A 16,632-nucleotide genomic window follows, 5' to 3' on the forward strand; every position below is an offset into this window, starting at 1 on the left:
AGAGAACCCACAGCATACCTTCTTCTAAACATTCTGGTGAGCAACTAGGAAAGAAGATCCTCCAGTTTTGTACTCACCCTTGTAAGCACCAGTAGCATTATTTAGTTAAAATCCCTCTATAAAAGAGACAGAGATGAAGAAATTCCTAGAACATAGACTGAAGCCACAGTGTTTTCACTCTAACAAACTAAGTTTACAGATATCACAAACAAAAAGGAAAAAAAAATAGTTTTTTTCAAAAACTTAAGCATCTCCAGTATGGTAGAACTGTCTCTGCTCTACATAATGAGGTATTTATTAAATGCTGTTAAATATTTCCAGGTAAGAGAGATACCTATTATTACAGGCACATGATCTGGAAAAACATGAATATGAAAATCTGTTGTGTTTGGTCCCTCCAAGTTGAGAAGCCAAGAAGTTATGCAACATCAGCCAATGCAACAGCACCAGCCAGCTAAAAACTCTAATGATTACTGTTACTGAATATTTGCCTTGAAGAAATAGCAGTCATTATAAGTTTACAGCACAGAAGTTGTTAAAGTAATATTGACATGACATGCCCATCAAAAACCAGCTGCAGGTAGACCAAAGCATTCACGTGAACATATGTATTTTAAATCTATATTGTGAACAGAAGTGGATGGTAGTGCAATAGTTTCACAATATAAACCTGGGTGCAGCACATCGATCTACCAGGGCTCAGGCAACAGATGGCACAGCAGCTCACAGCCTGAGTTACAAAAGGCCCAAAATACCTTCCAAGTTCATGCGATGTTACAAGGAGCAGTCTCACACCAGCCAAAGGAACAGGTACATCAGAGATCCCAATTCCAAGAACTGCACAGGGAGGATGTCACCATCCAGATGCCGGCCTGCAGGAAGCCTGTGTTGCTCCTCCCTGGCTCACTGCTGTGAATCACAGTGGCCTCCCTCACCCTATGGGAGCTGTGCTACCTTTGAGCTGCTGAGCAGGCCAGGGGAAAGAGCTGCAGGAGATCAACATATGGCACAACAGGGAAGATAAGATAAGCAGGAGGTCCTGGGAGGTCTGCTGTTTGCCAAACAATGAATATATCAGGCTCATCCAATCCTCAAACTACTGGACTTTCCTGCTTATCCATACGGACACCAGTGACACCTCCAAAATGCAACTACAGAGCAAATCAAGAGTGACTACTGAGCGCTGTGGGCAAGGAAGCCCATGCAGTGTTTCTCAGTCTCTCCACTGAGAAGCAAAAGGCTCACAGCAGATTAGATGCTTCCAGAGGGTCAGTGCATGGCTGTAGCAGAGCTTTTATGCTATGACCACAGGAACATCTTCCAGGAAAAAGGATCCATTTGACAAAGTGTGGCAGGAGTGTATTTATCACCAGGCACAATAAGTCTGTGAGTATAACTTTAAATTAGGCATGGTGGAGAAAGGCTGTCACTCTGAGGAGAAGTGAAGATGTGGGAACACAAGTCTGGAGGCTCACACACTTCTCTCATGGAAGTGGCCTGTCTGTGAGCCCATCTCAAGTGCTTCTACACATCATGGGAAGTAACAGGATTCCGTCCATGCACCACTGCAGAGCTATAACCTCATGGGAATTAGAGAGTGATGGTGAGACAGCTCACATGGTTGAGGTACTACAACGGAAGGTCAAAGATGCTTTAGGAAAAACAGCCTGGAAAGGTAAGGAACATGGGTTTCAATCTATGCAAAGATTCCTGCTTTGCTTGGAATGAGTGACAAGGCACTGAAGACCTCATAGGTAAGGATCAGAGAACAGTCCAACATGGGCAACTTTGTATTAGGTGCCTGCTACAGATCTCCTGATTAAGAAGGGGCTGTAGCAAAAGCCTTCATTTGAAAGCTTAAGGAAACTTCATGATTGCAGACACTCCAGGGCCTAAAACAACTAGTATCTGCTGGTAGAGTATAGGCAAACACAAGCACTGCAGGAATTTTCTTGAATTTGTTGAAAATTACTTCTTGGTGCAAGTCACCAATGACCCAACTAGTGAATATGCTCTGCTGGACCTGTTGCTCCCAAACAAGGAAGAAGCAGATGGAGATGTGAAAGCCGAGAGCAGCCTTGGCTGCAGCAATCATGAAATCATGGAGTTTGAAGTCCTGAGAGAGGGAGAAAAGACAAATACTACAGCATACAGTGCACAACCCAGCACATAGTTACAACATGGCAGTTCAGAGTTACTTCATGGCTCTTCACTTTCACCTGGTCCAGGGCTCTGCATGCACAATCTCCCAGCAGACCACAACGGAGGGTGAAGGCAAAGCCTGTGAGTACTGGCTGACCATTAAGGACAACATCCTCAAAGGACAACATGCAGGAGTTCAAGCAGGCCTGACAATGTGAAAGAAAAGGGAACCTGTGGCTGAGCTCAAATGCAAAACAGAATACATGAAAGGCGGAAGCAGGAGTGGGAGGAATATACAGACATTATCTAATTGTGCAGGGGTGGAGTTAGATAAACTAGAGCTCTGCAGTGGTTGAAAATAATAATGGAGACAAAATGCACTATGAAAGGGAGAAAACACACTTTTAATTTCTTCATCCAAAAGTGAAGTTATACAGCAGAAATAGAAAATAAATCTTTGTACAACAAGGTGTTATTCACACCAGCATCTGCTAGCCATCCTTTACTTAAAAAAGCGAAAATCTGAAGAATTAGGGCTTCTAAATGCAAACTGGAAATCTGATCAGTTAGCAGTAAATGTGATTTACAGTAAGTTGTATTAGCTTACTCATAAGCCTGTCTAAAAGAAAAGAAAGAAATCACACATGCTTTCACTTAGCATGATTTTTGAGATCCAGGACACAGCAGCCTGAATCTCTTGACATAGCAACACAATTTTTGCACTGAGAAGCAGTCACAGTTGAGAAATGGACACCAAACAAGATTCTGTTCCAACAGCTCTGTGAACAGATTTGCTTTAACCTCTTTCTGTTCTCTTTGGTAACAAAGACATACATGCAAAGCAGGCTGATTAGAAATTCTCTAGTCTTCTGATTATAATATGCCAGTGAAACAATCAGTGTGTTCACAATGTTCAGCAGCAGCATTTTTTGTGGAAGCAAATTCTTAACTTTTTCTAGTAAGGAATTACTGGCATCACTACCCCTGCCATAACCTAGGTATTCACAATAACTTAGCTGCCTTTTTCTTCATCCCAAAATAGATCCCAGTCAAGACACAGCCAGCATATATTTAGTAGACATTAGTCATGGAAAATGAAAAGGAATCAGCTTAGTGCAAAAATAAGTAAGGGAAAAAAGAAATCTCCACTTTACATTTTAGGGAAGCACAGTTTTGTAAGACAGCATTTCCACACATACATTCTAAATACACGCCCCCATAGTAAAAACACAGTAACTGAAAAAAACCAGCCAGGTTTTCATACAAGTCCTCAGTTCAGCCCACCTGCAAGCAGATCTCAGCTACCAGATCCTCAGAACTATAGCTGCACTGTAAAAGCAACAGTAGCAGAGGGCAGAGTAGGTCAAACAGCACAATTCCAACACACAGGGGATGCTTCTCTGTAATTCCCACTTCCTCTCCACAGTTTCCACCCACATGCCTCATTCACAGGAAGCTACAGTTTGTCTGGAGGCAGACTCCAGACATTCTGTTAAACTGGGGCAACAGTGTGACAACAGGTGCCCAATCTGGAAGCATCTATTTAAGTTTAAAAAAACCTTCAAGTCTGTTTTCAAGTTTAAAAATATTCTGATATTTCAGGATACTATCTTAGCACTACTGCCAAGAATGTAAGTCTAGATGCCTTAGAGCATATGAAAAACATCAGTACTCATTCTGTAAAAACTGTCGAAAATTTAAACTTCCAATGAGTTTGAATAAGAAAAAATCCAACCAACCAACAACTACAAAAACCCTGAGCCACAAGAAATCTCAAGATCTCTCACAGTAGGATTCTGGGAAAGAAGATGACTCACCTATACTTCACAAAGTATCATATAGTGAGAGTTCAAATGAAGACTTGAATAAGGTTCTACTCTCCAAGTTGGCAAAGTGTTAATCTAAACTCATCTTCAAAGCAGAAGACAGAATAGAGGGGGAAAGGGAAGGTCTAGGTGGGACATTACTAAGGATGTAATGCAGGGGCAGAATCAAACTCAGAAAAAACTTTTAGAAAAGCGAATCTTTTATCTTCTGAAGGAAGATAAAATACAATGAATACAGCACTGGGAATGCTTCTGCTAAAATGGGACTTGCTAGAATTAATAAGCCAGGGGTATTTCAAGGTTATGAAGCACTCCAGCATTGCTGAAACAAGACAACTGACGCCAGTATATCCAAACAGGACAAACATTTCATTACAGGGGTTTGAGTCATTTTAGTTTAAGGTACTGGAGAAGGAAAAACAAAAGCTCAAAAAGCTAAAAGAACTTTGAGCTAGCAGCCTTTTCTGGGCAGAAGTCACAAGAGCATCCAGACTGACAGATATCTAACACAACTATGGATGAATATTCCAAAAAGCTACTTCAGCTCCAAAAAGCAACACAAGGTGTACAAAGGCTACAAAGCTCTACTCATGTGACACTGGACAATTTACAGAGACAACTGTAATTCCCACAAAGAACAAGCATTCACTTTTTTCTCCACATTTATGAAAATGTAATAGCCTTCCTGCTGTACAGTCCTGGCACTGTTACTTGAAGAATAATACACTTAGTCTTCTCTGCAGGTAAAGAAATGAATAAAAAATTGTAAGCCATCCTCTAAAAACAAAATGACTGAAAGCACTTTATGAAACAAAGTTTTCCAAACTTAGGTAAATAGACAGGCTGATACATAACTAAAATGGCTCCATCTACTGGTTAAAATGTACATTTTATAAGTTATGACACTCTAGTTAGGGAATGTAATTCCCAGTGAAACTAGGAACTCTGAGGGTGCCATACACAAACACGAGACTCTTAGACAGATAATCCCTTCTAACAACTGTTGAGATACGCTGGCAAGGTAGATTTGAGATCTGAGCCATTTCAAATACATGTTGGTCTTTTTTAAAAATAATGTAATACTTTCATCTACGGATAATTTTGCAAATGTAAATTTAGAAATGCAAATATTTAGGAATATTGCAAGATGATCTGTAAAATAATCAAAATTCTCATTTTACATTCAGACATTTTCTGATCTACACAGTTAAGTAATAGTTGGTGCTCATCTCTATGTCCTTACTTACAAAACACTCAGTTGAATTTCAGTATTCATAGCACTATTTCAAAACATTAGCTGGACATCTATCTTCGTTTTAGCAAAAAAAATCTGATGTATTCCTAAACTTTATCATTCCAGGATGTGCTATACCAAAAACATTCATGACAGACCCTCTGTAGTAAGTTTCAGTATACTCAAAGTATACTTATACTCTATTATTTTATCTAGCACTAGTTATAGAGCAGTTCTCTTTACTAAGTATTACTACTGCTTCAGGGCCACGAAAGGTCCTGTGCAACAGATACCCTCGTGTAATGGGAATCAATATTCAAAGGCCCACAACAAATTTGGTGACATGTCAAAAGTCACCTGCAGAGGCAGATAAATGACATGGATATAAACCAACAACTACTCAACTTGGTACACCCCCCACTTACTCTGGACAGAAAATAGAACTACTACAATGAAGCATAATGGAAGTTCTCAAATAACAGTTTTTGACAGCCATGGTAACTTTTCAAGAACTCAGAAAGCCTGCCAGACATACACTTAAAAGCTTACAGAGGCCCACAACACAGTCCAAGCTGTATGAGGTATGCACCATACCCAAACAGCACACCAGAGAAAAGCAGCTTGTCTCTCCAAAGTCATGGCTTCAATTCTGCAAGGCTGGCAAGCCACTACAATTCTCTCTGATCAGGGCTATTTAGCTAGGGCACTGCCACACAGCTATAACTGTATTGCTTGAACTTGTGCAGAGCATTTGTTCAGCCAGATGCCACAAACTTGTGGGGGAGGACAGTTTCCTGCACAGTCCTCAATTATGCAGTACAAACATACCCTCGGTTACCCTTGCCAGTCATAAAGGCAAAGCACCAGTCTGAGCTCACTATGTTAGTAGGAAAAATAAATTGTATGCAAAGACCTGTTGACTTCACATCACAGAAGCCCCATGTTGAATAAGATGACAGCAGAGGACAGTGACTTGCTTATTTCAGCAAGCCACCTGATAACGTGCAAGCACATCTGTTAAAAAAATTTTAAAAAGCTGTAGCCAACCACACAGCCACTTCAGAAAAAGCACTGTGACACTAATGCCCTCTTCAGTGAGATAAGGCAGACCACAGTACTTTTCTGGTTTGATTAGGAAAGCCAGAAGGAGATCCCTGGAAACATGCCCTTCTCCAACAGAGCCACTTTCAGTTCTATCATCATCTACAGTAGAATTAATGATAAAACCAGATGTGTTTCATTGAAAGAAAACACAAACAAACCCATTACTTAACTATACTGCATGGTCTACAATCTTGTGAATATTTTCACATACATGAAGTAGTATCAAATACTAACAGAAAAAGTTTCCATCTACTTTAAGAAAACAAAGTATTTTGAAAATATTACCTGCAGAACATCTAGAGACAGAACTGCACTACACATTCCTTTAAATGCTACTTACAGCTGTTGCAAAGAAGCCCACCAAACATTACAGTAACAAACACCATAATGACAAAAGATAGAACTAAGATCACTCATATGCAGTATCAAGTATTTTTAATACCATAACTGTAACTGTCAAGCTCACCACTGTATAGAAAACAAACTACCACGTCCCACCCCTATTTTGAAAAACCCAACAAGAATTACCATAAGTAGCTGTTGAGGGAAGAGGAAAAACAAGACAAGCATACAACTCCTCCTTACACTCACAACCTCCAGCTGTTTTCAAATCAGATTTCCTGGGGCTGTTGCTCATCCATTTACTAACCTCAATGTATCTGTCTTCCAATGTTTGTCCAAACTCCCCCAAAGTTCACACTGTATACATTGTATAGCAAATATACCTGTGAATCCCTACACTGCGTTTCTTTTGTTTGTTTGGAACTGAGCACCTGATTTGACTGTGCGCCTCCTCTTCCATGCTCACCTACTTTCTCCAAAGGAGTTTTATAGAGCCTCACCATATCACTGCTCCATCATCTCTACTAGGCTGACAAGTCCTAGACTGTTGAATCCTTTATCATCTTTGAACTAAATTCATATCCTCTTGTTATTCCATGAACATTTTCCAATAATAATGCATCTTTCCTAAGATGGGGGGGCAGAACATCTAAGAGCATGTAAGGTATGAAAGAACTGTGGATTTATGCAGGTATGTATCTTTTTCCTATTGTATTTTCTAGTCATCCCAGATGCTCTGTTCATCAGTTGCTCTCTGGTTGTAATAACTATCAGGCATTTGTTTCACCTCGCCCTTCCAACTTTCAAGTACGTATTGCCACCAATCAGGTTCTTCAAAACACCAAAGTTCCAAACATTTATTCATTCTCTTCTGTAAGACGGGACCTAAGGTACAAAACAAGCAAGGTTAAAGGATTTTTTTTGTATTTTTTATTAACGAAATGGGAGGGGGAGGGGACAGCATGTGACCGATAGAAGTGCTCCTCCATAAGAGAGACACCAATCTTAACTCATTACATATCTAATATTCTATGAACACAGAAACAACACAGGAGGAAGGAAGAAAAGGAATTTTTAGGAATTCCTCTGTTTGATTAAACTTTTGTATTTTTAAGCCACAGCAATGAAGTTCTCAGATTTGATATACACTTTTTTACTAAGTCCTTCCATCTTATTGAGAGGCTTATTTCTCAAAAAGGTCTGCACATGTAAGCAGTTTCAGCAAGCTTTGCTAGCAGGAAGGTAGCCTGTACTGTCAAGAAACACAGGATTAGAAAAATTACGTCAAACTCTATTGTCAAAAACACTCATCTTTTGGATTAAGTAGCTCTCTTGTATATAAAATTACACCTCTTGCATATGAAACCCACAACAAATCCAATACTACTATACTATGCAATTGCCCAAGGATCAGCATGTCCTGTCTTTCTGTAAGCCATTTAATTCATGTGTTTTCTCCAGAAATTCTTTTTTTCCAGTTCCTACCAACTCTTCTGCCTTCTCACTTTTCTAACCTGTCCTCTCACTTTTCTAACTGTTTCATCTCAGCTGGAATTACCTCCCTAATACACTCTGGCACCAAGGTCAGATATTGCTGTTGCAAGGAAACCAATGTGGACCACTCCACTGAGTATCTCTGTTCATTACAGCTGCATCAAAAATCACCATGCAATAATATAGGAGGAGTTCATCCCAAAAAAATTAATTTCTGTTACAACAGAACCTAAATGACTGCTGCCAGATCTGACAAACGTGATCAGGGCACACTGACTTTCATGACATTCGCAATATTCGTTTCATTTGGATTCACCTGAGGAATCACCTGAGATGGTAACCATTACAATCTTCCACTGCAACCCCACACTTGAACCTCAAAGTCTCTGCACACAGTTTAGCATCTCTTTGTTATATATAGGAAGGATTCTCCTATACATAGGGAATATTCTCCTGCCAGCTAAGAAGAGATACCTCATAGAGGGGCAAGGCAGTTTTAACATGAATTAAACCTACTAAGCAGTCTGCTCTTACACAGAATCTACCGTGAAGAAGTTAACATGAATTGGGAATATACCTTTTTTGCAGCAGTGACAAGACAGAGAAATGGTCTAGAACACATCTGCAAAACCCTTCAATGTGAGCGCAAGCATTAACATACAAAGGCAACATACAAAGATTGTAACATTTGCAAAATTCATGGCCCTTTGAACCACTAAGTTATCAACGCTCCTGTTATAACAAAGGAAAAACACACTGAACATACTGATGTCACAGGAAGCCAGCACTTCATTAGACTGCCAATTTTATCAAATGTGACTCAAGTCTCTCCTTGAAGAGTAACGGAAAGATGATGAAAACTCATGTGTTTTCAGTGTTATTTCTCTGTCCATCACAGCATTCTTTGTGTTTCAAACTACACATCCCTCCTCTTCAGGCACTTAAGACAAATCCCTGCGCGACACCTTTTTGGAAAAGGCCCTGAAGGAGAACATCAGAGTAAGAGCTCAGAGGCTCATTAACAAAATCCAGACCTTGAGTCATCTGAAGGGAGGGGAAATTACAAGCGTGGAACCACATGTATTTTTCAGCAGCACAGGAAGGCAACACATGCCTGCTTCACTGAGCCACCCGGCCCGAGAAGGAAATGAACCCAAGCTCCGTAGTTCTACCCATGTCCCCCTCACCAACACTTGTACTCCCCAGGAGCAGAAACCCGCCGGCGGAGCGTGCCCACCACCCGAGCCGACCCCGCCGCCGTGCGACACGAGGACAAGGGGAAGCTCGCCGCTTGCCATGTGTGCGCACTTCTCCCTCGCCCAGGAACTCGTCAGCCAGCGGGGCAGGGAGAAAGGCGAGGCCAGGGGCGGCCGCGCCGCCCACCGCCGCCGGCACAAGCCCTGCGGGGCTCTCACAAAGGAACGGGGGGGTGGACGGGGCAGCCGCGGCCGCCGAGCACCCGGAGCCCGCGGCCGAACAAAAGGCTCCGGCCCCGCCGCCGCCCCCCGGGGATGGCGAGGGGCGGGGGGGGGACACGGCCGCGCGCACGCGGCCGGCACGCGGGGACACCGGGCGAGAGGCGCCGGGACCCCCGGGCGAGGGTCCCGCCGCTGAGGGCTGGGCAGCCAAGGCAGGGGGCAGCCCCGCCGCGTCTCCCGTGCCCCGGCAGGAGGGCAGCGGCACGACCCCCGGGCGGGACGCGGGGCAGCGCTGCCCCGCGGCGGCCCCTTTGTGCGCCCCCCGCCGCACCGCACCCCCCGTTACCGTGGTGAGCAACGGTCTCATCTGCTCGCCCGCCCGCTCCTCTTCCATCGCGGCCCCGCCGAGATCGCCCGGGAGACAGAGCGAGAGAGAAGGGCGCGGAGCGGCGGACAGACGGCGAACTGGAACCGGACGCGGGGGCTGCGCTGCCTGGCGGAGGCGGGCGGCGCCGGTGCCCTCAGGACGGGGCGGCCGCGACTGCTCCGCCGCACCGGGGGCTGAGCCCGGACCGCCTCGGCGGCGCGCCCGCTGCCCCCGCCCCGCGCCGCCGGCCGGGCCAATGGCAGCAGCGCAGCGCGGCCGCGGCCCCGCCCCCGCCGGGGCTGGAGCAGCGCGGGGCGCGGGGGCGGCGCGCTCGGTCCCACGCGGAGCCGCGTGGCGGGCCCGGCTCCCGCGCCGCCGCCGCTGCCCGGGCCGGGAGCACCGCCGGACACAAGGGATCGCATCCCGGCGGGACCGGGAGCCAGGGAGGGCAGCGCGCTCCCAGCGCTGCCGGTGACTACGCCTGCTTAATGCTTGCCGTTCTTTCCTTTTTTTTTTTCTTGACACTCTTCGCACTTCCCGGTAACTTCTGCCAGCCAGCCTCTTACCACGCAAGCCGAAATTTTCCATGCCAGGTGTCTGCCTCGGGCTGATATTTTTTTTTTTTCTTTTGGAAAAAAGTAATGAAAATAATTCAGTCATTTCCAAAAATAATGTTATTTGCCCTTGCATAAATAGTCCAACAATCCTTTATTCAAAAAGCTGGGGGGCTGGGAGGGAGCAGTATCAAGGTTGTACTTCTGGCTGCCCCTGTAAAGCTTTGCTCCAGTGAAAGTTTTCAGGAACAGCTGTTAACACTTGTCTAGTAAAGATAACTTTGCCTTGTCTGCCTCTGTAAAAATTACACCCTCCTTGGGCTCATTCAGTTGTGAAACACCTTGTGCTGATGGGGCTGAACATCCACATACAGCAGGTGAACCATCCCTTTGTGCTTCCTGTTCTTTACTACATATTCACGTTGCCCTGGGGCTCCTCCTTACACCTACTCCCACTACACTTTAGGGGGATTGCATACTGTGGCTCCTTTTTCCACCCTGACACTCTGCAGAATCTGTATTTGCCCACAGCTGAGCTGTCACTGAAGCTCTAACATTAACACTGGGAGGCAGAGAGGCCACAAAGCTCCACATCATGTGCAATGCAGCCAGTTCCCTGGATCACTTTTGGGATGCTCTCGGCTCAGCATTTGTTACAGTGTCGGAACTCTGAATGGCTGGGAAGTGTCAGGAAGAAAACAGCAGTGTCTCCACTGCAACAGGGCCAGTCCCAGCTTGACTTCTGAAAGAAGCAAAAAGTCTAGAGTTACTTGATGAGAGGCACAGAAGTTTCAGGATCAGGCAGGGATCACGGGAGATGCAGTGTAAAAGTGAAGGCAGGCAGGCTGAGGCAGATACAGCATGGTCGAGACAAAGCAAGGCGAGGGGATCTCAGCTGGACTGGGTCTCAAACAAACCCTCTCAAATGGAGACAGAAGAGCTTCTGGCCTTATCAGCCGTTTTGGAAGCAGCAAATGAAAGGAATGCGTGCATCAACAAATACTGTGCTGAACTAAGAACACTATAAAAGGAGGCTCTGCAGAGCCTGTGGACAAAAATATAAACCTGGCTGTGGAGGCAAAGCAGGCCTCTGGCACTGCCTACCAGCAGGAGGCTTAGCACAGCCTCAAAGAACGGCTTGAGAAGGAGAAGGAAAGGCTCCTGACGTTTGCCTGAGCCTGGGGAGGAAGAGCTGATTGGTGACCAGTAACCCTCTGTATGCTTTTCAGGAAAGGTGCTGGCAGAGCCAGATCAGTCTGCAAACAAAATTAGTTCACCATTTCTCTGAACAGAAGCAAATGCCCTGGAGGGAATAGCAGGTGCACACACCGTTGGATGGCACTGGGCACAGATGCAATCCTTGCAATCCTAGTCAGAGCTCCTGACCCATACAACCTGGAGGGAGGTTTTAAATTAAAGATTTGGCATGCACCTACACCAGGTCACTAAAACCTGCACTTTGAGAAATGCATCATTAGTGTAAACTACACCTGCCTAGTTGTACTGAGGAGATGAAGTAAGACAAGCTGTGCAGAACTGATTGAATAGGGAGCAGTCTTAACACATTCTTCAGTCAAAGATTATGACCCAGAGTTTTAACAGATAATAAAGCACTGAGCACAACCACCACAAAAATAATAACCTTGATATTAAGGGCCTTGATACACCTGCAGTATAACTGTGACCTATTCTTTCCTTTTTCAGGAACAGTACTGGCAGAGTTTCAGCCCAGTTAAACCATTGAAAATGGTCTTGTACAAAACAGCACGGGTATAAAAAGGAATGGATTGCAACTTCAGGTCCCACATAATTGGTGCTAAATATGTCTTGGCAGGCAGATTGCAGTGGTCCTCCATTAATATTGGGATGAACACAACCCATCTTCACAAGCACTGAACTTCTCCATTCTCTGGGGATTCAGCCCAGAGAACAGTAATAGCTAAAACAGGACTTCCCATAATGTGCAGTGAACTACAGTTTTTAGTGAGGTTTCTCAGGGGACAGCAGATGAAGGGTTAGAGTGATAAAAATGTTTGGTCCTTCAAAAAGGAGCCTACTGATATGAATGCCAGTTAGGTTTGGCATAAAAGGATGTTCCTTTCCCCTTGATCTCTGAGAAGGGATCTCTGACAAGATGCTCTAGCACTTTTTTCAATGCCATCAGAGAATGCCCAATGGACAAATCAAGGTTCAGTAGGGCAGTAGGGCCCAGCATTCATCCACCTTACCTCCTTTGGCACTCTGTGGAGAACAACATCTCCAGGTGAACACACAGTCATTTGCTGAGCTGAAAAACTTGTTTGTTCATTGCATTCCATCTGGTCACCATATGTATAGCTATAGCAGAAAAGGCCAACCTAGTTTCCCCATACCATGCTGCCTGAGTGAAAAGAAACTGATGCCACTGTTTACAACAAGTCGACCAGACCTTCAAAACACTCAAAACTTACCAAACCTCCCAGAAGTCATTATCAAAATAGAAGCAGACCAGCTTTGTGTATACGAATATGAGTGCAACTGTCCCTGACACACCAGGTGACATATTGGTCCTTGTGTGGCACTGAAGAGGCAGACCATCAGTATCTTTAATAAGATACTGTACCTGGTCCACTAAGAGTGGCCTGATAGTGGTTTTCCTCCACTCCTCTTCCTCTCTTTCCCTTCCCCACCCCCTCCCCAAACACATTCTTGGACACAGATGGAAGCAGCAGAAATTGCTGGGTAAGCCAGACCTCTGATGAGGAAATTGCCTGTCTCTTTAGGGCAGTGCCATAAGAGTCAGCTTTGCATTTTATTCTCCCACTGTTTAATTTCTTGCCAACTGCCAAAGGACTCAAAGAAAGGAATTTAGAGGCTGATAAAAGCACCTTCCACCCAGTCTGACACCAGCATCAGATCCACTCCAGTCATCAGCTGCTCTGGCAAGTAGGACCTCTGATGGGAAGTCACCACAGACTTCACAAACAGGATGGAAAGATGATGTTTGATGGGATAACTGGAACAGCCATTACTTCTACCAAAGTAGATTCTTTCTCAAGGCTTTTATCTATTAATACTGGGTGTTCTTACAGGCTGACACAATATTACTAACAAAAACATTGTCAACTTTAATGGAGCTGAGTACCTGGTACAGGTAATCACAACAGGAGGTTATTTTAGCAGTGGTAGCGCCCCTAAGAATGGGGAAGGAGGAAAATGCCAGGAGTCAGTATTCCATGGTCCTTGTAACCTTTTCTTTAAATACAAAGCAGACATAATTTCCATGGCAAGGACAGAGTTTCATACTGAGGAGTCATCAGTACAAAAATAAAAGAAGGAGCTGAGGGGAGAAGAAGATAAGGGACCTGCCCCCTCTTTCTCATTAGAGCATCTGATGCTGGCAGAAGCAAACAATACCAAAGAAACAGCGTGAGGGGGAGAGGGAAGTAGTATGAAAACAACCAGTTCCTATAGCTACACTAGGACAAAGAACATTCAAATAGGAGGAACCAAAGTCAAACAAAAGGAGTACAGGCAAAAAGACACAAATACTAGTGCAAACAATCACATGTACAGAAGGAGAAAGGGAAGAGAAACACCTGGGTAGGTTGAGAAGACTGGCTCCAAGCAAAGAAGTGGAGTAAAGTAAACCTGGGGAGAAAGTAAACCTGATTTCTCAGAGATCTCAGATGTTAAATGGGGTGTGAGAGAAAGGGGTGAGGAAACAAACACACAAACTAGAGCTGCAAAAGGAGAAAGAGGGGATCTGACCTAATGCTCTCAAAGAAAAGGACTAGGAAAGGAAGATTCTCTGCTAGGAGGAGTATAGGAGAAAACTGAAGGGTCTCAGGACCCCTGCCAATGTAATTTCTATACCACATTTTAAAAATTAAACCTTATCCTATGTGCTCAACTAAATGGTGCATTCTTTATACTCTGAGTACCTGTTTGCCAGGTTCAGACTGGAAAAAACCAAGGACATTTGCAAAGAAAGCCAGATGATCTTGCATTTTGAGGACAAGTGTCATACAATACTTAGCACATAAAAAAATTACCAGTTCAGGTATCTAAAATTGAATACTGAGGATCAGTTGAAACTTGACATTGTTTGGCTATAGCTATCTGCAAAAAAAGATAAATCCCCCTTCCCATGTTTGTGAAAGCTACCATGAAAGTCAGTGCTTATGAAAGAAACAGATATATAAACTTGAATGTTAGTAAAAAGCAAAAAAGAGAAACAATAGCATCACTCCAGTGGAGTAAATAATAAATAAATACATCCTAAGTCTGCACAATTAAAATAAAACACTAGAAGCTGTTCATTAAATACTGTCATATTTTCTGTGATGAAGGCAGTATGAGTGATCTTGTAAAAAAAATAATAAAACTCAAAAAACCTGAAGCAATTGTGTAAATGAAATCCATCTTATAAGACACATGAACAACAGGGTCAAATCAAAACTAAGAACAACCTGCACATTCTAGCAGATCCTTAATTAAGATTTACAAATGTTGAGTGCTCATCTTTGCACAGTTTGTAGGTGTAATATAAAATGCAAAATTGTGACTAAATATTTATTGTAAATTCATATGGTCAAGGATCAAAGTTATTCATGTTTCTTTCCAGGAGATTTAGTGTACTACGTGGTTTATAAATGCTTATGAAGAAATAATCAAAGGCTTGATGAGTTCATAATCTAAAGCTAAGAAAAGCAGACTTGAGGACAAGTGCAGCATGTTTGAGGTATACCAAAATTACCAAATTCCAAAGTTGAGGAGTAATCAATCTCCTAAAACTATCTCTTTTGTGATTGTGCTCAAAAGAGGTTTCAGTATAAACAAAACGATGATGTCACCATCATTACAGTCACTAGCTTCAACAAGTACAGGTTCAGATGAGTAAAGTAGATTTGAAAAGCATATAGCAAGTCAAGGCAGGCTACTTAATGAATAAAATCACTTCCACTTCATTTTCTCTCCTCAATTCTCCTTTCAAAAGATCGATTGTCCTATTGTTTCTTTTTTTCTTCCACACAAAGAGAAAGAATACACATTTTAAATCAGATGTGTGTTTAAGTTGTTACACAGTTAAAAAAGAAGTTTAAGAAGTTTTAGTCTAGGGAAGTTTATCTCACCTTGTCTTTAAAAAAAGAAAAATCCGCTGCTTCATAATTATCTGGTACAGACCTCTGACAGAAGGAAAATATTTATTAACTTCAGTGTATAGAACTTGGCCATTTTAGAAGGCATGGTGAAATAGTATGAAAGGATTCTACACTAACAAGTGTCTTGACTGTGTGTTCATCTGTTGCTGTTTATCCCTCCATTAATCAAACATGATACCTACCTTGTCCAACTACCCTAACAGAAATAACTTTGACCATCAACAATAGCAGTAACAGACAAAGAAATTTTCAGTTAAATTTCCATACAAGTCACAATTATATGCAGCTGATTTTTAACACCAGTTTATATTTCTTAACCCATCCAGCTTGTGGGTAATGTCTAAAACGTACCCTTGTGTAGAAAAGCAGTGAAATCCATCCTCAGACTTGACTATATGTTTAATGCTCACTGCGTTTCAGTGCTAACTTAGCATCACCATGGCCAGCTTAGTAGAAGGAGACACCTTCCTGACATTTTACCCTCACATGATTTAGCCCTATAGTAGCCATGATATTTACTTTTTCCCCAGGACAAAGAAAGGAATAGTTGTTTAACATAAAAGACAACACTGGCACAATTTAGGTTGAAAAAGGTTTTTAGATATCAGAAGAATGAAATCTTGGGAACCCTTTCAGGAGGTTTAGGGCAACCTTGAGAAAGCTATAAACTACTTAGTTTAAGATAGACCTTGAAGTAGTAATTAAGGACTTCAGCATGTAAATGCCTGCAGTAGGAGGAGACTCTTCCAAGAAAAGATTCCAAGAAGTTCTTTCCAATCATGTGGTCTCACACATTTCACGGCTGCACTTGTTCCTTGTTTTCTATACAGGCTCTCAGTGTAATATTTTAACCTCACCCAAGCAGGTCTTCACATCACCAAAAACAATCAGCACCCTTTATTATAGCCCTACTTAGCCTAAAGTCATGAGTTTAACCTTTAACCTGCTCCTCAGCCAAGGAAGAATATTAAAGATTAGTCAACTTCTGCAAATTTTTTTCACACGCA

At 43.1% G+C, this 16,632-nt stretch overlaps 1 protein-coding gene across 5 annotated transcripts in view; it reads right to left on the reverse strand.

Annotated features, from left to right (window-relative positions):
• SLC4A7 (solute carrier family 4 member 7) overlaps positions 1–10,149 on the reverse strand; it is a 93,827-nt gene extending 83,678 nt beyond the window's left edge. For all 5 annotated transcript variants that reach the window (XM_077176978.1, XM_077176965.1, XM_077176970.1 and 2 more), the window contains exon 1: positions 9,907–10,149. In XM_077176978.1, coding sequence (XP_077033093.1) covers positions 9,907–9,954 — 48 coding nt within the window. In that variant the 5' untranslated portion in view covers positions 9,955–10,149. The remainder of the gene's footprint in view (positions 1–9,906) is intronic.
• Positions 10,150–16,632: the final 6,483 nt, after the last annotated feature.

This window comes from Agelaius phoeniceus, chromosome 1 (genome assembly GCF_051311805.1).
Source record: "Agelaius phoeniceus isolate bAgePho1 chromosome 1, bAgePho1.hap1, whole genome shotgun sequence".
NCBI lineage: Eukaryota > Metazoa > Chordata > Aves > Passeriformes > Icteridae > Agelaius > Agelaius phoeniceus.